The 26,374-nt window shown below is 41.2% G+C and overlaps 1 protein-coding gene across 11 annotated transcripts; it reads left to right on the forward strand.

The window, feature by feature from the left end:
• Positions 1-422: 422 nt before the first annotated feature.
• On the forward strand, positions 423-26,374 carry HMGN3 (high mobility group nucleosomal binding domain 3). 11 transcript variants are annotated; one of them, XM_041120894.1, is made up of 8 exons: positions 1,160-1,222; positions 15,365-15,415; positions 21,360-21,389; positions 22,059-22,106; positions 24,432-24,545; positions 24,663-24,848; positions 25,060-25,792; positions 26,214-26,374. In XM_041120894.1, exons 1-6 carry the CDS (start codon positions 1,175-1,177, stop codon positions 24,792-24,794), a joined length of 423 nt encoding a protein of 140 aa, XP_040976828.1. In that variant the 5' UTR covers positions 1,160-1,174; the 3' UTR covers positions 24,795-24,848; positions 25,060-25,792; positions 26,214-26,374. The 11 variants fall into 11 exon arrangements, with proteins under 11 accessions (XP_040976836.1, XP_029859385.1, XP_029859394.1 ...); XM_041120902.1 differs by lacking the exon at positions 1,160-1,222 and adding an exon at positions 423-647 and having other exon boundaries at positions 25,060-26,374; XM_041120896.1 differs by having other exon boundaries at positions 1,063-1,222; positions 24,435-24,545; positions 25,060-26,374.

Consider the following 26,374-nt stretch of genomic DNA (forward strand, 5'->3'; position numbering starts at 1 on the left):
GAAAATGAAGGGAAATTTAAACAGGTTGAAATAATTCAGCCGTACGACGGGCACCGTCGTTTCTTCGAGCGGATGCCGCCCGCACCTCGCCCGATGCGCCGGGACCTCCGCTTCGCCTTCCACAACCCTTTAACGAAGAACCTCGGCAGGGAGGGACGCGGTACCTGACGCCAGGCCTCAAGCGGCACCCCCACACCGCCGCCGCCCCCCGAGGGCGCTGGGCGGCCGAGCCCGCCGCCGCCGCTCCTCACAGGGCCCGCGGCCGCCGCCGCTCGCCCCAACGGTCCCCGCGCGCGCCCGCGCGCCCGGCCTCTGACCCGCGCGGGCTGCCCCTGATTAGCCCGCTCCCGCCGGAGAGGGGGGCGCGACGCAATTAGGGAGCCAATCAGGAGCCGGAGCTGCCCCGTTCCGCCCGCCCCGTCGGCGAGGCGGGCGCTGGCGGTGGGGGCTGCCGGGGCGCCGGGGGCGGCGGGGCGGCGCGGCGGGCACCGGGCGCGGGCAGAGCTGCGGGCACCAGCGACGCCGGTGTCGCCGCCGCCGCCGCCACCACCACCACTACCACCGGGCGGATCCGCGCTTCTGCCGGAGCTTCTTTTCGTCGCTTTACTTTCGCGGCCCGGAGCAGGGACATTATGCCGAAGAGAAAGGTAAGGCGCCCCGGGCGTGCGGCGGGTCCCGGGGTGGGGTGGGGGGGGCGGGCCGGTGGGCGAAACGCGCGTTAGGGGCCGCGGGGAGCGCCTGCTGCTCCCCCGCCGCCGTTCCGTTGCGGTGCCCGCGGATTGCTCCCGAGCCCGGGTATTTTGCTGCCTGTTGCAAGCCCCCTCCACCCCTCCCCGCCGCCGCCCCCTGTTTACTTTCCCGGCGCCGCGCGGGGCGGTGTCGCCCCCGTCCCCGGGGGGTGAAGTCGCTGCCACAACTCCTGCCCCCCCCCCCCCCCCCCCCCGCCGCCGCCTCCTCCTCCTCTCTCCCTCCGCCGCCGGGGAGAAGCGCTGCAGCAGCTGCGGCTTCGCCCCTGGCCCCCGGCGGGAGGAGTTTCCTCCTCGCAAACTCCGCCGCCGCGGGGGGGGGGGGGGGGTGGGGGGCAGCCCCCACCCGGGGCGACCGGATCCCACTACCACCTCCCGCCGTGCCCGGGTTGATGGCTCCGAGGTAGGAGGAGGAGGAGAGGCAAGCCATGTTTAAAACAAACTACACCCTTCTCCTCGCCTCCCGCGGCAGACCCGTATGTACCAACTCCGGCGCCCATCCGGGCAGGGCCCCCCCCGGGGGCGGCGCCTCCTGAGGGAGCGCGCGCGAACCCCGCCGCCCCCCGGGGAAGCCATGGCGGCGGGGGGCTGAGGGGAGCCACGGCCGTGGCCCCCCCAGCTCCCACCGCCGTCCGTTCTTTCTTGCTCTCGGGGCAGGGAGCCGCCGGCGGGGGCCGGTTGCGAGACCGCCTGCCCGAAGGGAGAGAAACTTAGGCGGCCCTTCGGCTCGGCGTTGGGGTTGTTTTGGTTTTTTTGGGGTTTTTTTGTTTGTTTTTTTTTTTTTTTTTTCCTCCTACCCCTCTCTTTCCTCCTTGGAGCCGGAGCCTTCGCTGCGGAGAGCGCTTGCGGTGCTGGCAGAAGGCAGGCTGAGGGAGGGGGGTGGCAGCCGGCCCCCCTCCCATGCGAGGTGCCCGGCCGGCGGCGGGCTCGGCTCGGCTCGGCTCGGCCCGGCCCGGTCCGGTCCGGCCCCGCCGAGGTCCTGGCAGAGAACTTAACCGCCCGCCTTCTGCCCGCGCTGGGTGAGCGCGGCGAGAGGCTCGACACCGGTCCCCTGCTTCGGCAAGAAAGAATAGCTGCAGCCCTTCGGTTTTAACTGGGTCAGCCGAGGCAAAGCAGTTTGTGGTTTTGGGGATTTCCCAAATGTCACCTGTGGCCTCCCAAAACACCGTGTCTGCACTGGGGCTCGCATCGGTTTTAATACGGTTACCGGTGGATGATGACTTCCATGTAGCTCGGTGTTCAGTTCTTGGCCTTTCCGTACGGGAGGCGTCAAAACATCAGATTGTCAAGTACGCTGCCGAATTATTTAATTCATAGTTAGGAACCTGATTCCCGTTCTGAAAACAGATACAACCGTGGGGTTGATTGCCTTTATTGGGATAACTGGGCTTGAAGTTAGGGAACATCAGGCAGTTTTTGCCCTTGCTCGTCTGTCTTTGCACCTTCGCATAGGCCTCGCGCGCTTCTGCTCTTTTGGTGCCGTTGCTTGTCATCAGGAAAAAGCTGAAAACGGTCCCGTGCCCATAGGACTCTCCGCAACTTTGGAAACCTTGCAAACTTCCTACCCTGTTCCCTTTGCCCTCCTGTGTTCTTACGGTGTGGATAGTGTTTCAGGCTGTTCTCCCTAAGAGGGGGGTTAAGTCGCTTGTGTAGGTTTTTGTGGTCTGTTGTGAAATGTTTATTAAGAGAAACTATCTTTGAGTAGTAAGTCCATGAGAACATGTCTTCTTTCTAGAAGATTATAAAAAAGTAATAGAAATGTTGCATATGGGATCAGAGTGACGGAGATGAATTTTAATGGCACAGTAAATTTTAGTTTACTTAGCACTGTACGGGTAAACATTTAAATTTTAAGATTATATATGAAGTATGGGTTTTTGGAAGCACTGGTTCCAGGAAAAGTGTGTCGTTAATGGCTTTGCTTTTTGAGAAAAGTGGAATTGCCGTAAGTATTCTAGAGTAGTCAATTTTATTCCAGAATAACATCCACAGAGTGGGAAGTTAGTGATACAGCAGTAGCTGAATAATTACACCAGTCAGCTTCCACATGGAGACAAAACCATCACGTGCAGCTAACAGTCAGTTCTTCTATTAAAATTTCTAACTTGTAAAACTTTGTTAGCAGACTTTTTACAAGAAAGTAAACATAAAAAATCAAAGTGAGAAATTGTCACAGTTGCAGGGGTAAGTAAATAAATAATATTGCAGAAAGGGCATGAATCCACCTGTACTTGTTTTTGCACATGCCTTAGTCATCTAAACTGGCTGGTCCTTTTTGTTTGCTTTTCTTTTCATCTCTATGTAAACTGAAGTCAGTTGCTGAGTCCCTGGCCTTATGTTCATCATGAATATTACGAACAAAAAAATGTAGACTGCCTCCCCTTCTCTAGAGGTCTGTGGCCTAAGATATTGGGATATCGTTACTTGTTGCTTGAGGGTCACGGGGAAAAGGAAGGACTTTCTGTCTGTTGAAGTGGTTACTGTACTAAAACAAAAAGGGGTTGAACTCTGGACTCCTTCTGTCAGATTTCTGCACCCTTTGTCTGTTGTAATAACATGTTGTGGTGCGAACGTGGCCTTTCACAAGAATGGCATGCCAGTGTGGGATAAACCAGAATGCTTGTTGTGGTATTGATAGCAAGGAACGCCTTGAAATGGATTGGGGTGTTTTGTTCTGTCGCTTGTCTTGCTGGCATTAGCTCTTGGGTCACATTGGGAAAACTCCTTGACCTTGAAACAGCCCCAATAAAAACGTCTCAGTGTTAGCCATAAAAGGATGAAGAACCATTCTGTACCTCATGACAAGGAGAATCATGGTACGGTCAAATACACTCATGTGCACAAGCATACGTACGTCAGCTTTAATGTGATCGTCATCAGGATGAACGGTACTTGCCCCTTTAAGTGGAATGTGCACCATCTCTGAGGGATATTAATAGGGCAGCTGGTGACTTGTCTAGTATTGGATGGGGAGCCTGTCAGTTAGTTGGGGTTGCACTCCAAAATGACCCAACTTGTTCTTCAGTATGACTCTGTGCAACATGACCTGCTCCTCATGTGTTGTTTTGAAAAGACTTGAAGTTGAATCAGTTGTGAGGACTAAATGCACCTTTTTCTTCTTAAATTTTTTTTTTTAAACTATAACATCTTTGAATATTGCTGCTGTTTCAGAGCAAATAAGAAATATTGTGGTCTAATTAGCCATTTCAATAGGCTATTTGCTGCCTTCTTGTAGTCAGGAATGTTAGTTTCTGCAGTACAGTCAATGCTGTAAAAATATAATAGAGAACATCTGTGGCAGGTTCCTGTTCCATTATGCAAATTCACTTTCTTTAAAGTCAGAGAGACTAGTTGGTTGTATTTACTACAGAAAAACAAACCCTCTGAATATTTTGCTTTGAATGCTGCTGCTTTAGTGGAAGTTAGAAGGTGCCATATTCCAGGGTTGTCCTATGGTAGTGCATTTAGTTACATGATCACATGATAGTTTTCCTGTGGGACTCCTATGTTGCTAGTCATTTTGCCAACCAGGTATCTAATCAATGTATTTTCTAATCCTTGGGGTTATATGCACGTTCTTACATGTACTATCCTAGAGCTGTTGAATTTTACTTAGGCTTTTTTGTCTGCACCTAAACTCAGTTCTCTTTGTGAAATTCTTCTGCGTGTTTGAGTTTGCATTTCTCAAGTGTCATGGATATTCAAAGAGAAATGTTGTTCCTCATCCACTGATAGGGAAATGGGGCACAGAAGTAAACGGCCAAGTTGTCGGACTGCTCCTTTCTTTCATCTTGGATTCTCAGGTTAAGATGTCTGTCCTGATTTTTTTTTTTATTCCCCCTAATAAACACCTCCTGCACTCAAGTGGTGTATTTGTTGCTACTTCTCCAAATTTGTCATCTTGCATCGTGCTGTATATGCAGAGACTGAGGAACTTGCAATAATAACCGGTTCTCTAAAATTTTGTTGGAGCAACTTGTATGTGATCAAACACCAATTATCTAACAAAGCTGAGGGTCCTGCAGATGACAGCTCTGTTTGCTGTGGCTCTGAATGATCCCGCTGTCACTCTTTGGTCCGTGGAATGAGGTGTAGATCTTGTGCAAAGAGTAGCAGGTGAGTTTGTGTTCATAGTGCGGCAGTATGAAGTACACTCAAGTGCCGCTCAGCTCTTCTTCATGTCCCTTTCCGTGTTTTGATACTTCTGCTGTGTATCAGTCCATGTCAGTTCAACATACCATATGTAACATAAATGTTTTTTCTGCTAAAGTTATCTTCATTTTGAAGCTACTTGGCAGGAAAAAAGCTCCAATGACGTTGTGGGGACCTGCACCTTCCCAACAACTTGTTTCATCACTGAGGTTAGAAGGTCTTGGTCTTGTAGCAGAGGCAGTCTTCAGTTTATCCTAGAACACAACTCGCAGGGCACATTCTGTTAGCAGTGGGACGTAGAAATGGGGGAGGTTCTGTATTTTATTTCACGCTCTGGAGGTGATTGTAGATTAGAAGGGGAAAGGGCGTCAGTACCAGATCCAGATGTCTCGGCTGCTGCCCTCTCCCCACTCCCATTCTGTCCCAGTTCTTTCTCCAGACTTTCACTTGAAGTGCTGCTGTGTTCCATGTTGGCTGCTTCCTCCTTTCCCCCTGTGCTACATGAGGACTAAGAGCAGAAGTCAGAGCTCTGAAAAGGTAGTTTCCACTTTTCCCGTTAGATCAATCCTAGACCATTCAGTAACTACTGGAATACAGGCTAGGCAGCAGCAGCAGCAGATGACCTTCTTTCCATCTGTGTCACTGAGGTACCCCTGACTGACAAACTTGTACCTAACATGCCAGCAGAGTCCTCAGGTGGGCTTCTACCTTTGGCATCCTTTGCAGGGACAGGTAAAATGATTGTTACGCTGATATGCACTTAACATTCAACCATGGCAAACAGAACAGAGGTGTCAGAGCATCTTAAAAGATTGCAGGAGTCTTCTAATGCAAGGGAAAAGGATGTTTTGTCACTTACCAGTTTTAGAAATTGTACCACTCGTACTAAATTTGTAACTATTGAGAATTTTAAACCTTGATGTATTTAAAGCAATTGCAAACTGCTTAGTTGGCCTACTCCAAGTATTCGTTGACCAGACTGTCTCAAAGGATCCACATCTTTCATAGAAAAATTAAGCAGAAAAGATCACAAATTTTTATCTGCTCATGGTACACTTAAATGTAATACAGTGTAGCAGTCTTGAGTGGCACTGAAGAGGAAACACGCTTGAGTAGTGCTGCTATGGCATGTCACAGTAAATGTTTACAGGGCTATTAAGTACATGCAACAAATATTTGTCCATGTTTTATATTAAAGATACACTTTAAAATAGCTTAGAAAGAGATAATTGTATAATTTTAGCTAAGACTATTTTTTAGAGTAGTGGAGATGAAAAGCTCATTTACTGAGGATTTATAGATCTAAAATGTTTCTGATCATTTTATACAAGTCTGTAAAAATCTGACCCATTTATTAACAATTGATGACAATGTATATAAATTTTCTTCTTAGACCACACTGAAATGCAATTGGACTTAATGAATGGGCAACCTAAAAATTCTTAGGTTTTGACTGAATTGTCAATTAAAAGTCATTCTTAATGCTCCCTCGACTCATTAAAGCGTGATATCTGATAAGGTGTAGCCAGTAGTACCATCTACTTTGTAAGTCATCACCTCTGAGTTCAAAACTAACCAGGTGCAGGTAATCTTTTTATATACAGTAGTTCAACACTCCAATGACGGGGGTAATATTATTTTGTATTCTAGAGTATCAGTATTGTTAAGGTTAAAAAATAAAGTCCTGTGTGTAAATGGAATGTAGCGGGTATATGCTGTTTAGTTTAAGGCTGCTTTTCTTCTTTCTGTCTTGAAAAACTTCACTGCCTCTGCTGTTTTATACCCAAGCAGTAGCTGTGTATAGGCCTGGTATGTTTCGAGGTGTATTGTTGTTTCAGAGAAATTGCATGAAGTTGAGTTTTGCTTGACGTGATTGTAATACTGTCTTTTGTGTAAAGTGTAAGTAAACCAGATCCAGAGGTTTCTCTTGGAAATTAGCACTTTGTAGGATTGTAATGGCCACCATCTATTTTCTGTTCTTTAACTGCACTAAGCTAGCACAGTGATTCATCCCATGGTCCAGTAGCCAAAGAGGTGTTTTCAGGTGCTGGACTTACATTTGAGGCCATGAGCCTCTTAATGCTTATTTACTTAACAGGTTTGAATGTGCTTTTGATTATTTTTTTTTTTTTTTTTTTTTTTTTAAATCCTGGATCATTTTACTGATCCAATTTAGAGATGCTGCACAGTGGCACAATGAATGTGTCGTAACCTGTTAATAGGGAGTAGAGCTGGGAATGAAGAACTGGCTGCATGCAGAAGTAAGATGCTCTTATACCAATTTTATTGTCAGCAAAATTGGCAGAGTGGGACTTCACCGTTGGGACAGTAGTTCAACAGATATTTCAAGCTGGTGTGTACAGGTGAAAAGAAGCAATTCCAGATACTCATTCCTGTCCTTACTGTGGTTTAACCTGTGGGGTATCACACGTGTTTGAGGTAGGTTTTGGCCAGACCTGCCTGCTGATCTAGCTTCCCATACCTTGGCACAAAGAGCTAAGCTGGCTTATTGGCAGGAATGATTAGGTGGGGAAGAGCAGAACTCTTCTTAGCAGCAGCCAGGCATTCATCAGATGGCAGTCTTAGCCAGCCTTTCTTTGATTGTCCCTAACTTAGAGTGCATAGAGGAGTATTCTTCTATTCATTAGAATAATCAGAACAAGTCAGTGGTCAAATTGCATCCTTGGACCATTGGGGGAGCAGGGGAAGGCATTGGGCTTGGTTTTTGTTTTGTTTTGGTTTTTTTTCCCCTTCCTGTCTTTGGAAATTACCAATTTTCAATTAATTACTCCTGTAACTTGGAGATACAGCTCCTGTCTTCCTGTAGTAAAGAGTGGGTGTACTTGGTAACAGTGAAAGCTGCAAATATAAAATGCTGTGTTGCCTAAGAATGTTGGGATCTGCCCGAACAAAAAAAAACTGCATATGTTCCCATCAGCACCGGCTTTGTTGGGACTGTTGGGTATGTTTACTCTTCCCACCTAGCTTTCTCTATTATCCTAATGCTACCTGAGTTAGTAGTAGGAGAGAGTGCTTCCATAGTTGGCAGTCCAGTGTCTAATGACATTTTTACCTGTGCAGTGTTTTGTTCCTCTCAAGCGGAGTTGAGAAGAGGTGTCGGTGCTCTATTTGCAGTAGGAAAACATCCTTTATCTCTGCTGCATTGTTTCTTCCTTATCCTACCTGCACCCTCTTGAAGACATTTTACTTTTTTCTTCTCTTGAAACTGCATTTAGGTTGTCTATGAAGCTCTCCATTCTGGTTGCTGTAGTAGAGCAATACTCCTGTTAACCCCAGCTGCAATTATTACTGGGATGTAAGAGGTCGGTGTATCTAAGGTGCTGTACCAGTTGTGCCTTTGGTACCTACCTATTACTCGTGGACCTGCTATCGTCGTCTTGGAGGTTTGATGTTCTGTAGTACCAGTTAGTTGAAACAACAACAAAAAAGGTTCTTTCTAGATTATTGTGGTTTTATCGCAGTTATGCCCTCTGAGAGGGGAGGAATTATACACCTTTTTTCAGTCATTCGGAATACTTTTCTTTGTCAGAGGTGGCTATTTTCAGGAATCGTTTGTTACTGAAAGTAGTTGTCTAAATTTAATCTCTAGGTAGATAAAATAATTCTTTTTTCCTATTTTTTCAGAAGGACTTTGTGCTAGTTTTGCTTTGCAGATCTGATCAGTTCTATTTAGATACAGATTTCAGAACCTAATCTTCAAGGTTTTAAAAACTGCCTCTGTATGTATACTTGCAGGAGTTGATCGGCTTAATCTCACTTGCAGAACTAGCATCAGCTTTGAAAGGTCAGAGAAATAATATTATTAGGGATTGGATTTCATCCATCATGTTCTTCGAATCTGCCTTTTTATTTTATAGTGGAATTAAAATAGTTAAGTAAATATTGAGACAAGAATTTACCTACTACCTAGCTGAATTCTCACGTTTGGTGTTCAGGAGAAACGGAAAAATTTCAAATGCACTGTGCTCACTGCTCCCGTGGCTGATCTGTATTTTTCAAAATGCAGCTGATTACTTCACTGTCTGAAAAAGGAACTGTCTGTCTAATTTTAAATTACAATGCTGTTTTATTAAATCTGAGCCTCTAGAAACTGCTCTTATTTCTTTACTCTGCTATAGGTAGATGTCATATTCAAAAAACTGACTACAGGGAAGACAAACTTGGAAGGAAAAATAAAAGCCAAACCAGTTGTGAGACTTCTAAAATGTCCCATCAAATATAAATGCATTTTAAATTATACTGGTCAATCTTTGACCTCTTTTCAGTGGGAATAGCAAAACCTCAATCTACAATGAAGGAATTTGCCCTTTTGGAAAAGCATTTATTCTGTCTGGTTTTGGATATCTAGAAATACCCCAGGCCTCACTTGATTTCTGTCTCTTCTGTCTTGTCTGGAAGAGCATAAAGCTCACAGAAGTTACCAGTTAATGCATTTTATTAAATTCCTTAATTCTTTTCTGAACCTGCTGATTTTGTTTATAACCAGGAGTTTGTATTCTTATTTTCTTATATATTCTTTGAAAATGCAATGCATGTTAACCAGTCACTCTGGCTTGAATCTCTAAGCAAAAATGGAGACTTTGATCAGGAAATGTTTTCCCTGATTTTTTTTCCCCTAATTGCATATTAATACCAGGGGATATTAATGGTCTTCTTTAAATATAAACTTTTAAGTACTGTTTGTCTTTTCAGAACTTTTATGATCTTGACATTCTCCCCCAAAGAATTAGAAAATTAAATATTCTGCTCTTAACAGATGTGAGGTGGAGGGATTTAAATTCTAAAAATGACATATTGTATAATATTTCATTGTCATAGTTCTAAACAGAAAAGATTAAAATATGATACATTTAAAGAATAAATATTTAACCAGGGTTTTTCTTGTTGTTCAGGTTTTTTTAGTGAAGAATATATGTACATATATATACAGTATATACAAAAACCCCACCACCCTCGGATTTTTTGGAAGAGTGCAAGACAGATATCATTTTGGATAAGTATTTAAAAAATCCAGCCACTAACTAGATTTATTCTGTACTTCACTCGTGGTTCTGGCAGAATTACTTGTTTTTTAAATTAGTGGCATGTCCGTCCGTCCCCCCCCCCCCCCCCCCCCAATCCAGGATTGGGCTCTTGGTAGAAAAAAGAAATTAAAGAGTGTAGTAGGTAGAATACCTGATTTCTTAAAGCTTTTATTAGGGAGAATTAATTTTACTTGCAAAGTTCATTCACAGTGGCTTGGCAGTGGGCACTGTTATATCTGCTGAAAACAGATCAAAGAACTAGCTATAAACAAAGGTTAACGGTAAGATGCTGGAGGAGCTAAATGAGGAAACAATGGTTAGAAGGTGTTGAAGGAGTTGGTTGGTGTTAAATTAGTCAGCACATAGTCTTAATTAATCTAAACCAAGAAATAAACAGCATTTTAATTACATTTATGAACTGGCACGAAATTCAAGCTGCTCTGAAGACAAATAATTAGAAGATCTAGCATGTATGGGGAAACAGTTCCTTGAATTAAATTTAGTCTAATGCAGAGTTCTACTCAAAGGGAAATGAGTGGAGGAAAAATTTTAGAAAACAGTGCAGCAAACCCTGAAAAAGGCTTAGGACTTGATACGTCATCTTTTCTTGCACTGTGGTTTTGTTGCAAGCTTTTATCCTATTTTGCTTGCTGAAAACAGTTGTTGGAGGAATGACCAAAGCATTACATCATGGAAATTGCAGCTGGAACAGTGAGCCAGGAAAGTATCTACGGGCAAATCCCCTTGCAGGCAGTGTATCGAAATGTGGCTGAATAAAACAGCTTGCAAAGAAGGGAGGGAACGCTATAGAGAATACTCAAGTGCTAGGACGGTTAAGGCTTTCTGCCTTTCTAACTTCTTAACGTGGTACTTAGAATGAAATTGGTATCTGCTTTTTTGTTGGTTTTTTTTTCACGCGGGTATGAAAGGACTCACTTCTGTCCTATCAGAGCCAAGGTGTTGAGTTTCAGCTAGTAGTAAGATTCTTCAGAGAATGACCATCTATTTAATTTTATAAGCAACGTTCTGTACTGAGTGTTACTTCTCATGTACTTGTATTCTCATTCTTCATGCTTTTTAATGTACTCCTTTATAATAGTACAATCCATTCATTTAAGTACAAACGAAATATTTATCCAAAAGCTGGACACTGCAAGTTCAAATATGTACCTTTGGATCTCTCAGGTATCAATAACTTTACTACTTTGTGTTGCTGTACTCTCGTTACATCCTGCTTATATCACAGGGTTTTGATTAGAAAAACTGAAGCTTTTTGTTTCTTTTGTGGTGCATCTCTACCAGGTAAACCAGCCTTAAGAACAATAAAAAAAGGAATTTGCTTGTATGTTCTATTAAATGTTTCCTTAAAACAGTTACCTAGTTTTCTGTTTTCAACTTAAGTTTTGTAATGGTGTTGGCATTGCAGAGACCTCAGTATTGTCCTGGTGTGTGGAAACACTGGCTCTTATGTATACTTCACAGCTGGTGAAATGCAAGAACTGTGTATACAAACAAGCTCAATTTTAATATTCCTTTGATTTTGTTTTAAATGTTTTCTATCAGCTATTAACATTCCTTTTTTTTTTTCCCCCCAGATCCTCTCAAAATAATTCTCTAGGTTGTCCTTAAAAAGAAGTGGAGAAAAGCAAATAAAAAAAAAAAAAGCTGGCTGCTGATAGACACAGGGAATCTTGTATTCAACCTTCCAGCTTAATCTTGTGATATAAAAATTATGCAGCTTTGACAGATCTTACAAAGCTTAGCTACAGCTTAATTTACAATCTTATTGCCAATATGTAGTGCTAATTGAGGTATGACACAATGTGTGGTCATCTGAACCTAAAACTTGCTGTTAGTTTAAATGTCAAAAGCGTATTTAGAGTTAGCCAGTCAGCTTCTTTCCTTCTGTGTACCTCTATGATTGGGGGAAAAAAAAAATCACTATTATTTGTGTCCTTAATTGCTTTTTTATTTTATCCGTCTTGTCTCTTGCAGGCATCCATACACTATCAGGCACAGCAGGCCTATAGGGACTACTTTATGAGTATAATACAGGCATATGATGGAGTACAGCTGAAGAATTACTGAGGTTGGAGTACTGCCCTTGTCAAGTGATTCAGTGCTTGCATTGGTCTTTGATTTTGCTGCACAAAACTTGCAGTGTGGACAGTCCCGCTCCTGACAGTTTACGATGTAAGGCACAGTATCCAGGGAGCACTTTAATGTGACTGGGGTGTCATGTGAAATACAGTGAGCCATAGCATTACGTCATGTGGAAAAACATGCCAAGGGGATGGGTTACTTATACTTAGTACATTTGGTTGCTTTGAAACCAGAGGTCCTTCAGTAATTTGTCACCAGGAGAAAAGATGGGGGGTGGGTTTTTGTGGAAGAGTTAGGGACAAGGACTTTAAGGTTTTGGTTGGACACAGAAGTCCTGTGACTTCCAGGTACTAGCGCAGACAGTCACCGCTTGTGGCATGCTAAGTTCCTTGGCTCGAATGCTTACCTCAAATCAGTTCGTGTACAAATCTCTCTGGTCCCTAGGGAGAGGGGAAAGTACTGCAAAAACTAGCATGAAGATCCATATCAGCTGGGGCTCACTGGAATGTCTAAGCAGGACTCACAGAAGGGAAGATGTGTTTCTGTTCCTCTTTTAACAAATATGCTGTAGCCACATCTGACATTTTTTTGGTGTGTCTATCAGCTTAAAGAGTCCCAGGCTGCTTGCAACTGCCCCGTGCCACTTCATTCTGTTGTACTGGCTCAATTGTTTGTGCAGCTGTGCAATAAAATGATTCTGTTGGAGCAGGGAAGACTATATATTTATAATTTGTATATATTTATAATGTTTATGAATTTGCTTAAGCAGCAGGCTATTTTTCAGCTGGATCAATTACCTTATTCATGACATGGCCTCCCACGCAGCTCTGCCAGCATACTGGGGAGCCAAGGCCCTGGGAGGATGAGCACAGCCTCCAAACACCTGGACTTGTAGCGATTGCAGAGAGCAGGGAGCAGGTCTGAAATGGAAATGAGAGCATGTCAGAACCCCTTGCTGCTTATTCACACCTCTGAGATTACTACTGTGCACGTCCCTCTGTGGAAAAAGTTATGTGGCCTTCAGAATTGCTGTTGGATTTTTCTAAGTTGAGAGGGAATGCTGAGCTAATTCGTTAACTTAATTGAAGTATGTTGTGTAACATATCATAGTAGCATACAGTGGTTGTGGTTGCATTAAGAGTATTTTAATATAATTTTTTTTCCCCTTGCAGTTAGCCTCATGAGCAGTTTTTAAAATCTGTTGTCAAGCAATAATATTGGCATCTAAAATCAGGCTGCCATGTCTATCAGAAGTGTAGGAGACTTGTCTTTCACTACCGCTAAAGAGAATGGGGTAGATTACTGTGTGTTAGCTGTGCAGTGTTGCAGGGTGAGAGTTTGCTCCTGGGCAATTACTGCAAGGCTATTGGCATGTGGCAATGCCATCTTGTGATGACTTAGCCCTGTTTCAAAGCTCTGTGGTTCCTAAAAGTGAAGCAGGGTAGAACAGCCCGATGGTGGAGTGTCAGTCAGCTGCGTTTTGTTTACGGTGAGTTTTTTAGCCTGGCTTCTGAAGGAAATGAATCATGCCGTCTTTCTGTCCCTACCCCTGTTAAGGCTTGAGCCTCTTGGCCACCCTGAGGAAAAGAATATAAAATCTGAGAGAACTTCCCTATAAATAGGTGCCCAGGACAGGAAGGATGCTATTCGAGTTCCCTCCCAGGGAAAGGGTGCAGCACGAAGTTTGTTAGACTAGAGAAAATTCCTACAGGAGAAACAGATGTTACGAATTTGTGGAGTACAGAGAAGCTATACCCAGAGCTTGTAGCGTATCGTGAGCTGACGAGGGAGGTTGTACGAAATAAGACGGTGTTACTGACAGGGATCATGGAACTGCTTGGTTTTGTTTCCCTTATGCCTTTTGATGCTCCCAGCATCGCTCCATCAAGCTGTAGCAACTCTTTAGTAACCAAACTGAAAGGCTTTTAAGAATGCAAACCTGAAACAATCCTGCAGGCGGCTGGTGAGGCTGCAGTAGCGTAGGGAGCAGTCAGGCTCCATTTTGGATGCCTGACTCGGTTGCTATTCCGAGTTGCTCTACGCTGCGCAGTGCCGCTTAACTTCCCGCTGTTTTCTAGCTACTTAGATGATCAGTCCTCGGCTTTTTTTAAACCGGCTGCTTTTGTGGCATGCTTCCTTTCTGTCAGGAGAGCACACAGTAACAAAGGCACGTTTTATTCTCTGGCGGGGGGGTTGAAGAGTGTCTCTGTAAGTATGTTAGAGCCCAATGCCAGGACAAGGCAGCGGTCAACTGCTGCGAACTAGCCGGTCTTTTTCTCAGCTCCAAACCATGTCTAACTCCGAGACATTCTGTGTCAAAATCTGGGGGGAGGTTTGGGTTAGGATTGAAATCGAAAGACAAAGGAAAAGATAACTAGCGTGCTCCTTTACTGACTGAAAAAAGAAACAGCAACCAAATTGCCTTCTCTGCTGCCTGTTAAATGCCTTTTTGAAACACATGCCGTTCTTGCAGTTCTTTAACTGCTGCTGCTCCTTGCTGTTTTTCCAGGAATCGCTTGCTTCTAGGTGGAAACCCAGTCATTTGCAAAATGTGAAGTAATACATCTTGAGTTGTAAACAAAAGACAGAAGCTTGATTGCCCCCTCTTCTTCCCCCCCCCCGCCTCGGGTGGTTAAACTAACATTTCTCTAGTACCTCTGGAAGACCAGTGTTAGAGGTGGTCGGGCTGATACTTTGCTCTTGTGAAGAAACATGTTTGTCCCTAGCTTTCCTGTCAATGTCTTGGTGTTTTACTGATTTTTGCTGTTCTGATGGAGGAGATGAGGGAAAGATACTGTTAAAGCTTCCAGCTGAGTGAGCCTGAGGCACAAAAGGAGTAAATGAGGTAAAGAAATCACTCATCTCAGTAATGCTGTGCTTTTTTGGTTCATCTTATCACATCTCATTACTAGTTAAGTTCATGTTTGGGAAGAAAGGTGTTAAATTTCTCAGGGATTTCAAAAGCCCTAGTAGAGCAAACCTAAGATTTCCAGTCCAGTTGTGCTACCAACTGCTGATTAGATGGAGCTCCCACTGGAGCCTGTGGATGCTTTAGTTAATTGGCTAGAGGGACCGCTGAGGGATGCTGTGTGATATGATATGTATGTACCTGGTGATGATCAGTCCTTGTGTTCTTGCTTGGAAAATCTAGAATGGCTTTGGTACAATGCTGCTTGTAAATACTAACGTAAATTTGCCAGGCTTCTTTAAACTGGTGCAACGTATAGAAAGAAGAATCTTCACCATACTCTTTGTTTTGCTGTTGCCTGGATGCTTTTAAGTCTGTAATAAAACCAGTGACTTAATATTTTCTTTCAGTCTCCAGAGGGTGCTGAAGGCAAGGATGCAGCAAAAGTAACTAAACAAGAGGCAAGTGTATTTTTTTTTTTTTTTAAATTTATTGTGGCATGTAATTATTTAACTGGAGATCTGCAGTCTTGCATATCAGAAGACTGCCTTGCTTTGGCACTTCTAGTGAGGTGTTTTCAGAGGGAGTAATGACAGTAAACCACATTTGTAGCTTATCTGGCATAATTTGGTTTTGGTGCACTGAGGATTCAGACAACTTAGTAGTACACAAAATAAATTTCAGAAACACTTAGGGCTTTGATAGACAAGCTCTGGTGGATCTTGTGGCAACAGTCTCTAGTGGGTTGGCAGAAGAGGGTTAATGCACACACCTCAGCCAGTCTACTTCAAAACTATTAATGATGGAAGGGTGTCTTGAATTAAGATACCAGGCTGTAAACTGGAGCAGCTGACATAATTGTGTCTTTTTGTTGTCTGAATTTAAGGGCACAGTAACTTCTGTCAGAGAAGGCAAGGAGATAGCTGGTGATACCTTGACCTTTACAGTAAAGTTTGCTAGTGTGTCACAGCCCTTAATGAAAATTTAAAAAAACAGGTAGAGAATTCTGAGGATTCATATTCTTAGGTTGTCATCTCTTGTGGCAGGCAAAGTTAAATCAGGACCTTGAAAAGAATAGGTGAATATTCAAATGAATTAACAATTAATTGCTCTTCTTGTAAATCTTTGAGCACATTTGAACAGGAAAAACAGTCTAATGAAATTTTACACTTTCTGAATTGAGAAGTTGGTTGTTGCTCTGGCAGAAAAAGATGGTACAGTTGGAATGTCAAAATATTTCAAACAATAGTATTGTTTACAATAAGCTCCTGAAAGAAACAGGTGGCATAGAAAGGAGGTCTGAGAGGAATAGATTTTGATACCTCAGTATCTTCCTATGGAATTTCCTAGAAGACAAATCAGTTTCTTCTACATAAAGTATGAAAAGGCTGACTAAATCATAGTAAAAATATAATCTCCTTTGCTCTGAATCAATGTTTTTCTCTGTCCAAGTTTAAATATTATTTCTTCAAGAGCCAGAAAAGTGAAAGTTTCTTTCCCTAAAAATCTGAGACCTGATTGCTACAATAAAGAGGAAAAACTGAAAAGCTTACAGAAATACACAGGCTCTCTGGGGAGAGCCCGCTGACTCTGAAATATGAGGGCTCTTAGAGTAGTCTTCAGTCAAGGTGAGATAATAGTTGCTGTTGATGCTACAGAAAAAAACCCACAACATTAAGATAGTCTCAGTAGATACACCTGTAGCTCTTAGTGTGCGAATGAGGAAAATAGTTGTAGGATTTAAATTAGAGACTGTGGGAGCTCTTGGAATAGGTGGAACTTCTGTAGGAAGAGTGGCTTCAGTCTGAACCAAAAGAGACCTATGTGGATGGCACTGAGGAGATCTTCTGATTTATTTTAAATTAAACATCTAAGGGGAGACTGGCAAGTTCTTTAGAGCACATAGGATGAAGTCAGAGCTCCCTATCTGGGCGGTGGGCTAGCACAGAAGCCATAAAAGGTTGCATCTGAAAACGTAGAGAGCAGTGTTGAGAAATAAAGCCCTGTTTAATTCATGCCTCTGAAAACAGTTGAGCCAAAATTCAAAAGCTGCAAATCTAAATCTGGGCAAGTTGGACTATCTGGCTTTAAATGAGGACATTGATAAAATGAGCAACTCAGAAATTTGTTGGGAGACTGTGATGCCATGGCACAAATTATACAGGGTTGAGAGCTAAGTTGCATTAGTGGTAGAATGGCTTTCTGTTACGTGTCTTTAATATTTTTCTAGATTAATTGTATCAACAAGTACAGCAGAATCCTTTATGGATTGCCAAGCCATGTGTAAATGGGAGGTATATAGTGTAGAAGTTGTGCCAGGTGTCATCTGACCACAATAATAGAAGTGGCAATGGGATGTTAAGGGAGATCAGAGAGTCTCTGAGGACAGAAACAGTGTTGATGGAGATTTCAGTTACCCTTCAGAGATTTGGTAAAGGGCATGGGATGGCATTACAAAGACAAAAAAGTTAAAACTATAAATGCTTGCTTCCTGGAGGAACAAATCAAAGGACCAGTGAAAGGATAATCAGCTCTTTATTTGGTCCTTGGTAGTATGTAGGAGCTAGTTAAAAAGACAGTTATCAGAGAACTATTCTGTAATTATGACTGTAATATATTCAGGTTCATCGTTCTTGCAGGAATGCAAGTGCAAATAAACTCTGCTATGGTAAGACTTGATATCAAGAAAGGGAATTTTATTAAAAATGAGAGCCTATTAAAAGGAGCAGCTAAAAAGTTTAGTGGTTTCAGGTGGCAGAGAGGCTTTGTGGTATACCATGCTAGAGGTTTCCAGAAATGTGTAAATGTGTATTTATTTTTCAAAAGCCTCCCCCCCAAAACCCAACAAAACCCCACCAAAGCTCAGAATGGCTTAATAGCAAAATAAGGGAAATTTTTTTTTTTTTGAAAGGTGTTTTTTGTGTTGATGGGAAATAATGAGGAAAGGCACAAACCCTCCAGCATGGCAAATGTGGAGCTGAAAAATGGTAATGAAACTCCTGCAAGGGAGAATTCTTAGGGAGGTTCTCACAGTGGAGTCTTTTCTCATGGGTGTAGAGTCTGGAGGACATTCTTTAATTGAGTGTGAGGGAGAACTAGACAGTATTCACCAGCAATTGCCAAACTGTTAAGTGCAGTATGCAATTTACTGCTTGCATTGGCCTCAGTACCAAAGTAACTGAAGGTGATGAAATGCTTCCAGGACTTTAGATAAGGGATTCTTCTGGAAGATAAAGCCTGTGAGTCTAACTTGCAAAAGTCATTAAAAAAAAAAAAAAAAAAAAGTAGATGGAAACAAATGTATAATGGGAGAGTCAACATTAATTTGGCAGAGAGAAGTCATACTTCAGGCAGTCGAGTTCTCTGTAGAAGTCAACAGGTATAAGAATGATAGTATGCCAGTTGATATAGTTGACTTGCATGTAAAGAACACTTTTTGATAAGGCTCCCCAAGCAGGTTCTTAAACTAAGCTAGCATAGATTAAAGGATAGATCTTCCTAAGAATTGGTAACAGGTAAAGATATGATAAGAGAGTAGGGAAGTAGTAGTTAACTTTCATAATGGAGGAGAATTATCAGTGGAGTATTGGAAGGATTTGTGTTTGGGCTTGTGCTGCTGAATATATTCATTAATCCTTTAGAAGAGGTACTGGAAAAATGACAAAGTTTGCTGAAGTTTATGAAAAATTGTCAGGGTAGTCAAGTGAGAGAGACTGAGAAGTCTGTTACGTCACTGATAACTAGGTGATAAAATACCAACACAAATTCAATACGGAGAAATGCAAATTAATACATGGGGAGGGGAAGGCAGTGATGGTCATCAAATCAGCTATTAATTGGGGAGAGATTGCAAAATCACTGTGAATAGTTACTAGAAAATGTCAGTTTCTAAACAAAAGGTAACTAGAATATAGGAAAAAATACTAGAGGACAGAGTGTGAAACATCAGTGTATCACGAGATTAATTTGTTGTGCACCCAGATGTGAGACTACTAAATGAAGTTCTCCTGACTCTTCCTTAAAAAGGCCATGATAGAATGAGAAGGACACCAAGTATAGTAGAGCAAACAGAGGATGCAGCTTAAAAAAAAAAAAAAAAAAACCAAAACCGAAAAAAAAAACCCCGAAACCCCAAACAGTCCAGATTTTCTAGGATTCTTGACTTTTTATATAACGGAGGCATGATAAAATCATCAGTAACACAGAGAAAGGCAGTCAGGGAATTATTACTCATGTAACCTGAAAATGAAAGGAATCTAGTGAAAGTAAGAGGCAAGAAGTTTAAAGGAAAGGCAACAGAAGGGGAAGGTTTTGCTTTTTGTTTTCCACACAGTGCATAATCCTATTATGGAACTCATTGCATCATCACAGGATGTTATGGAAACTGAATGTATAAATGGGTTCACTAGGTTATTAGACAGATTTATAGAGAAATTCCAATTTATGGAAAAAATGAGCCACGGGGACTATTAAACACATGATGTGGGTATAATATCTAGGTTGGAAAGTTCGCAACTGTAGATTGCCAGAAGCTGGTGCAGTAGAAAAGTGCAGAGTGTTGTTCTGTGTCTGCTGTTTCATAGACTCTTTCCGTAGATGTTTGCTAGTGGGGCAGTGCCAAATAGACCGTTGGGTGAGCTGCTAGTTTCTGGGTTAGTACAGCTGTTTGGAGGGGGACAAGGGTTGCAAAAGCATGTTAAAATGTGACCTTTGCTGACTTCACTGCAGTTCCTCCCTTGTAATCAGATAACATGAAATACATACAAACTCTGAATGAGAATTAAAATGACCTACCCATCAGGCGTTTTTAAGGAACTGAGGGTTTATGCTGTCTGTCTTATGGTAATACAAGCCTTCTGTGAAACCAGTCGTGGAACAGGAACAGTTGGGGATTATGTGAGGGAATTATAATTTATCTAAAAAACTATATTATCCTTTAAAAAGTAGAGCTAGCATAACATTCCTACTCCCAAATGCTGAGGGATAGAAATCATCAGTTAAGAAAACAGATTTGTAAAAGAAGTTAGGTCTTCTTGAGTTAGGAGTTCTTTGATTACCTGACCAAATGAAATGCTTTATTTAACCTGTTGTAAAATACTGCTAGGCTGCTTAACAAGCAGTTGATATATTAAATTGCCAAGAAAAGAGATTTGCCTTTTTTTTTTTTTTTTTTTTTTTTTTTTTGTTAATGATGCATAAATATTTGATAGCTGAAAATATCTTTAGGTGTTTTTTGACAAGACTTCTATTTTGGTGGATGCAGATCTGAACTATTCACTACTGCTTTCCACTGAGAATACTTAAATGGCTCCAATGAATACAAATTACTGCATTCCTCAGATATTAACGACAGCTTTTTCCTGTTGCAAGATGTGTGGAGCCATCTTTTTTCAGCTCAACTTAAATGCTTAATATGTAATTAAGAAGATATTTTTGATTCACTTTTTAAGCTGTGTTACATTGGATATTTGTTGCAGTTGAGGTGTCCCTTTATTTTGGCTACAAGTGTGATTCCAGTTTTATGACATAGACCAAACTTTAACTCTGATAACCATGCTGTGTAACTGGATCATGGGTTCATCTGTTTTAATGAATAGAAAAATACTGTGAACAAACTAATGAGCTTACAACTATTTCTAAGACTTAATTCATCTTCAGTAATAAATTTATCACAAAGAACAGAGTGAAATAAAATTTAATAAGGAAGGTGTGTTGAAGTGATAAAAGTGGAGGAAAGCAGAATAATCTGACTTTCTTCTTTCGTTTTGAGAATGTTTAAATAGAAGTAGTAATTACTCCCTCTCATCCTGCAGCTGTCTTTGTGCACCTGAACTATCATGGACTGGATTGAGTGTGCAGGGAACTGAGGAAGTGCAAGGACTTAGTTTCATGTTTTGAAATTGCAGCACACTGATACCCTCTAGGGAAGCATGTTAACTTTATTCTGCTGTTAATTAGATGGTATTTTTACCCGCTATTACAAGTAGCATCTGCTAGATTATAGAAACATCATTCTAAGTATTTATGAGAAAGGTTCAGTGTCCTGTGCACAGGTAGTCAAGTTTGCTGTATTTGTGAACCTTTCATAGAGCAGCAAGGGACTTGGAAATCCTTGTAAAATAGGGGAAGAAAAAAAAATTTAACCATATGGAGATTTAGACGTTATAATTCCTGAACGGTTTTTATTACTGATTTTCACATCACTTTGTCCCTTTAAAATTTAAAATTTGTCCCTTTAAAATCATCCAAGGTGAGGAAGATGTGAATTGTGTTTGGCAATAGAGACGTATTTTGGTAGGGGCATGTTTTATGCTGTCACCATGAAATGACTGATATTTTGTTGCTTTGGATACTGTTTGCTGTGAGCCTATAAAAGTGTTTTCTCCTTTTTTTCTTTCTCTGTAGCCCACAAGACGATCAGCAAGATTGTCAGCTGTAAGTATGTGTAACAGCTCTTGGTATATACTTTTCTAGGCACATATGGTTTCTCAGACCAAACAGGTTTGTTATATTTTGCTTGACTCAATTTTTATTCTTGCCGACAGATGTTTAAAAACTCTAGAGCTAAAGTTATCTGTGTTTTCTTGGTTTCAGGTTTTCAGGTTTCAGGTTGTTCTGACAAAAGATGTATTTCCCCACCTCAGTGCAACACTGTCTGTTACGTGCAGTATGACTTCGTATCGTTTCACAGGCTGATGTTAGTGGTGGAAATGCAGCTACGTCTCTGGGAAGGAGAAAGAGCAGTCCTTTAAGGACTTAATTTGATGCCACTACTAGTATTGGGTTTTAGTTCCTCTTCTCTGTTAGAACGTATCTTTTTTTTTTTCAATTTTTTTTTTGTAGTGACTACTAATCTCCACATTTTATTCTTAGAATGACCCCCAAATTGCTTTGACTGCTAGATGAGTGAGCTAATGAAAATGGGTGTGTACAGCGATGAGGTGCATTTTTGTGCATTAAGGTTTTTCAGTCTTTTTTCTAGATGCATACTAATGAGCAGGAAGTAAGGGAAGGTGTGGGGTGGGGGGAAGCTGAGGTGTGGAGGTGGCTGCCTGGATTCTGGTAATATGTCTAACACATTGTGCAACTAAAAATGTTTTATAGAAACCTGCTCCGCCAAAACCTGAACCCAAACCAAGGAAAACCACGAAGGTAAATACTCTTCTTTTTAGTTGCCATCACTGTAGCCAATAGTAAGCAAGTATACTTCTTCTTTGCATTGCAAACAGTTCAATTCACAGCGTTTTTGTGAGGCATCGGCTCCCCTGCCCTCCCTGCAGCTCCCTGGTGCCGCGCCCCCCCCCCCCCCCCCCACCCCTGAAAAAAAACAAATTAGATCATTCTTTTCTTTCTGTTCCACCCCTTCCTGGCCTCATTACTGGCCCAAACAAAACGTCCTGCCTGTTTGATATGCAGACCATGTTAGTTTGTAGTGAATTCCTAGTTTAAGAAGAATATTTACCTTTCCTATACCTTTCCTGAAATGTACAGGTTTGGTTGAGAAAGGTCTACCTGAGACCTAGCAATTTCTACAATAGGATTTGAGATCACTCTGTGCCATCCTGTTGCCTTGTCTAGAAGGGCAGTACTTCATTTCATAGTGAGAAACTCTTATCTGTTCTTGAAGCCTGGCTGTTGCTGAGAATGCACAATTATAATTAAAGGTGAAATTAAATATATTTAAATTGAATGGTTTGGGTTTTCTAGGCCAGTTACAGTCAAATTAAAATCTTATTAGTGTCTGAAATACCTTTTCAGGATTTCTGCATATAAATCACGTACTTCAGAAACTGTAGATTTATTTGTGCCCAAGAGCAATGTTAAACAAGAGCAATTGCTTCACTGGAAAAAAACCATGCTGGAAACTGAGTCTAGCACTCCTCACGCTTACATTTTTCAGGTCCTTTTATTGCTATCTCAGTTGGGCAAGTATCAGGATACAAAGTCCATGTGTAAAAGTAAAACTCTATGACTTTGAACACATATGATTTATCAAATGAAATTACCAATACAGTCTTGCTGAGTCCATCCTGCTCCCCTCTTAAAAACAGTATTAATAAAGAAGGGAATATGGTAGCTTCTATAGCTTCATGTACATGTTGTGAAATGAGCTAGGTGTTATGGAGTCAGTCTAAACTGCTCATTTCAGGCGACTCGAATCCTTTACAACATTATTCTAAGTAACTTTTTAATACAGTAATCTTCTTTTTTCCAAACTCTTAACTGGATCACGTTTTAAAGAGTATGTTAATCTTGGTCTCCTAAACAGAAAACAGCAAGTGTGTGCTCTGAACCTGCTAGTAAAAAACCAAAGATGGTATGGATTTGAGATAATTTTTAGTGTTAAAAGCTTGCAGATCATGGATTTACTAAGTCAAGTCCTTAGCTCGTTCTTTCGTAGGTGAAGAGTTAGGGCTATACTCACACCACCAATAACCCTCTCAGTTAAGCACCACAGCTGCTGTGTAACGGTGAAGCTGAAGTGTGAAAGGAGTAATTCAGGCTGCCCTGGAACTAGGATTACTGGCACTCCCTCCTCACTGCCCCACTCCTGTATTGGGGATCCCTGGGGAGAGGTAGTTAAGGAAGGGAGACTGACCTTAATATCCCTGTTCACAGCTACTGTTGCCATTTTGCATGGAGAATTTGGAGCAAATGATCAACATGGCAGATCTCCACAGTGTTTATCAGAACTACTTTAAATACTAATGTAAAATAGTCAGTTAAATACCATTTAAATTTTTATTCCATTGCCCTTAAAATCCTTAACCTATGTCTCTACTAGTCTTAGATGATAAATATAAATATGTACATAGAGCAAAGATTAAAAAAAAAGTAGACTTCAACATACGGATTGTTTAAGAGCAAATCTCCAAATGAAACTGTAGCTGTTAGCATAGTTCCTTTTGATAAATTCTCTGCTTTGTGTTGCTGCAGATGGAATTTTATCAGTGTTTGCCTCCCTTGTGGATTGGTTGGTTCTTTCATTGACATGGAATGAGCATCACATGTTACCAAACTAACAAAGGGACAGCCAACAAAAATGCTTAATTTTTTAAATCTAATTTAATATTTCATGTGAATTGAAAGTGTGGTGCTGTTACACAAACTGTGTTGTTTGTCCTTGGCTGAATAAGCTTTCAATATACTGTAACTGGATTTGTTCATACAGATATCTTGTATATACCTCTGTATAATACAGCTCAGCTCTACCAAAGTAGTTTGAGGGGGTTTTGTATCCCTGTAAATTAGCAGAAACAATAAAGAAGCAGACATCAGCATTTTCTAGAAATTTTGAGAGTCTCTATATGACTGTTGTGGATATACATTTTTCCAGGTAGCTGGTTTTCTGTTTCAGTCCAGCACGTGCAGCTTGCCAAGATTTGCTTTTCAGTTCATATGAAGGTTTTTGGGTAAAGATGTAGGGTGCTGGCTACTCATACAATGTCTATGCCCATGTTTTTAATCTTCTGTCAGAAGGAACCTGGGACAAAGGCCAACAAAGGTGCTAAAGGGAAGAAGGATGAAAAGCAAGAAGCTGCAAAGGAAGGTACTACACCATCTGAAAATGGTGACAATAAAGCTGAAGAGGTACTTTCCACACATACCTCCTGCTGATTGAATCAGTGTTTTTTTAATTATTCAGCCTTTCAGACATTGATAGCATGTTCATAATGTTTCTTTTTATTGCCCATAATGTTATTGCAGATTCGCATCTCTCGCTCAACTGTTAGTGTTTCAACATCCAGAGGTGCCCCACCCAGCACACTGTCAGTAAAAGGGCAGATTGAAACAGTGAAAGTTAAGGGTACGGTAGAGCATTCAGCATGTGTGCAGTGAATAGAAACAGATAGTAGTGTGGTGCTTTTCAGTGTGAACAATGGAAGCTGACAGGTAAGGCTTGTATTGCTTTTGAAAAGCTGGGACCGATAATTTAAGAAAAGTGTGTGAATGTACCTGTTTCGTTTGTGTAAATGTAATATGGACATAGGTTTGAAACTGAGCTGTTGCAAATAAGAAGTCGAAGGAGTAAGGGTAGTTGGGGTGTTTAGGTATGTAATGGCAATGTACTATAGTAATTAATTTATTTCTTTCTTCTCCACAGGCTCAGAAAACTGAATCTGTAGGTGACAAGAATGAATGAAATATCATGAAAATTTTGGGTTGATTTTATGTACCTCTTGGACAACTTTTAAAAGATATTTTTATCAAGTATTTTGTAAATGCTAATTTTTTTAGGACTATGATAGTTGACATATTAAACTGTATATGAACATTTCCCTTCTCATAACAGTGCTTTTAGAAATTCCCATTGTTGCCAAGTAATATAAATATCAACTTAATATTGCAAGGTATGTGTAAAATTGGATCAGCATTCCATACACTTGCTTTAAGAAATTAAGTCTTGTGCATATGGTGATGTTTTTACTGTGCGTATTTGAATTTTTCATGCAGTTTTTCTAGAGCAATAATCAGTGGTGCTTTTGTACTTAGGGTTTATGTGATTTTAATGAAACATGGATAGATGTGGCCACCTGCTGACTATTTTGGGTTCTTTTAATGGATTAAAATAAAAGGTCTCCTTGCCTGCAAAACTACAGCCTCCTAATGTTTTCTCTAGATCTGAGGAATGCCTTACTCATATTTTCAACTGTTACAAGGAAGACTAAATGATTTGGCAACAATTGTTTTGCATGCAGTCTGTTTGCTTTTTTGCTGATGTCTGATTAAAAAATACCCACACAGGAGTAGGAGGCTGGGATTTTCTGTGGCCCACAACTTAAGGGACTTATAGATACATTCTTCATAGATACATTCTTCAGATATGCTGTCACAGGGTGAGTAGAGTTGCCATACTCTATCAGGATATTGTGTCTGTAATGAGCTATCAATACAGAATGAATTGCTTGATTGATAGGGACGTACAGTAACTTAAAAGTAGCTTTGTTTTTTCCCCACGCTCTTTTCATTCATTTGCATCGTACTCTGTGGAAACCTTTCTTTCTATCTGCAGCCTCAAATTTAATATAAATAGTAATTGCTGTTCTGCTTCAGCTGAGGACAGTTGTTAATACATTGAAATCGCTGTTAAACAGCGCTATATATTTGGTACCTGGTAGAAATGGAACAATGAAAGTTATTTTTGAGGTGATTGTGGTGATATGGTAGATTAGCTAATGATTTTTTTAGTGTCCATGTTTCAATTCTGCAGCTCATTCTAAGCACCTTTTATAATTTTTCTCCTTCTCTTTTCTCTAGGGGCCCTGGTATTTCTATTGTTACTTCTGGGATGGGAGGGGTGAGAGAAAAGATGTTCCCTGTTCTTCAGTAACATTGATTTGTATTGCTCAAGTGGTGGCCATTATGTCTGAGGATATCTTTTGCTTGTTTAAGTCAATAAATAAATGACTGTTGCCTGA

The sequence above is a fragment of the Aquila chrysaetos genome, chromosome 2, assembly GCF_900496995.4.
Source record: "Aquila chrysaetos chrysaetos chromosome 2, bAquChr1.4, whole genome shotgun sequence".
NCBI lineage: Eukaryota > Metazoa > Chordata > Aves > Accipitriformes > Accipitridae > Aquila > Aquila chrysaetos.

Coding starts and splice junctions, on each gene's coding strand:
- HMGN3 (XM_041120891.1), top strand. CDS start 1,175: ATGTTTAAAACAAACTACACCCTTCTCCTCGCCTCCCGCGGCAGACCC. Junction 15,416..21,359: donor CAAAAGTAACTAAACAAGAG/GCAAGTGTATTT, acceptor CTTTCTCTGTAG/CCCACAAGACGATCAGCAAG. Junction 24,546..24,662: donor GTGACAATAAAGCTGAAGAG/GTACTTTCCACA, acceptor ATGTTATTGCAG/ATTCGCATCTCTCGCTCAAC.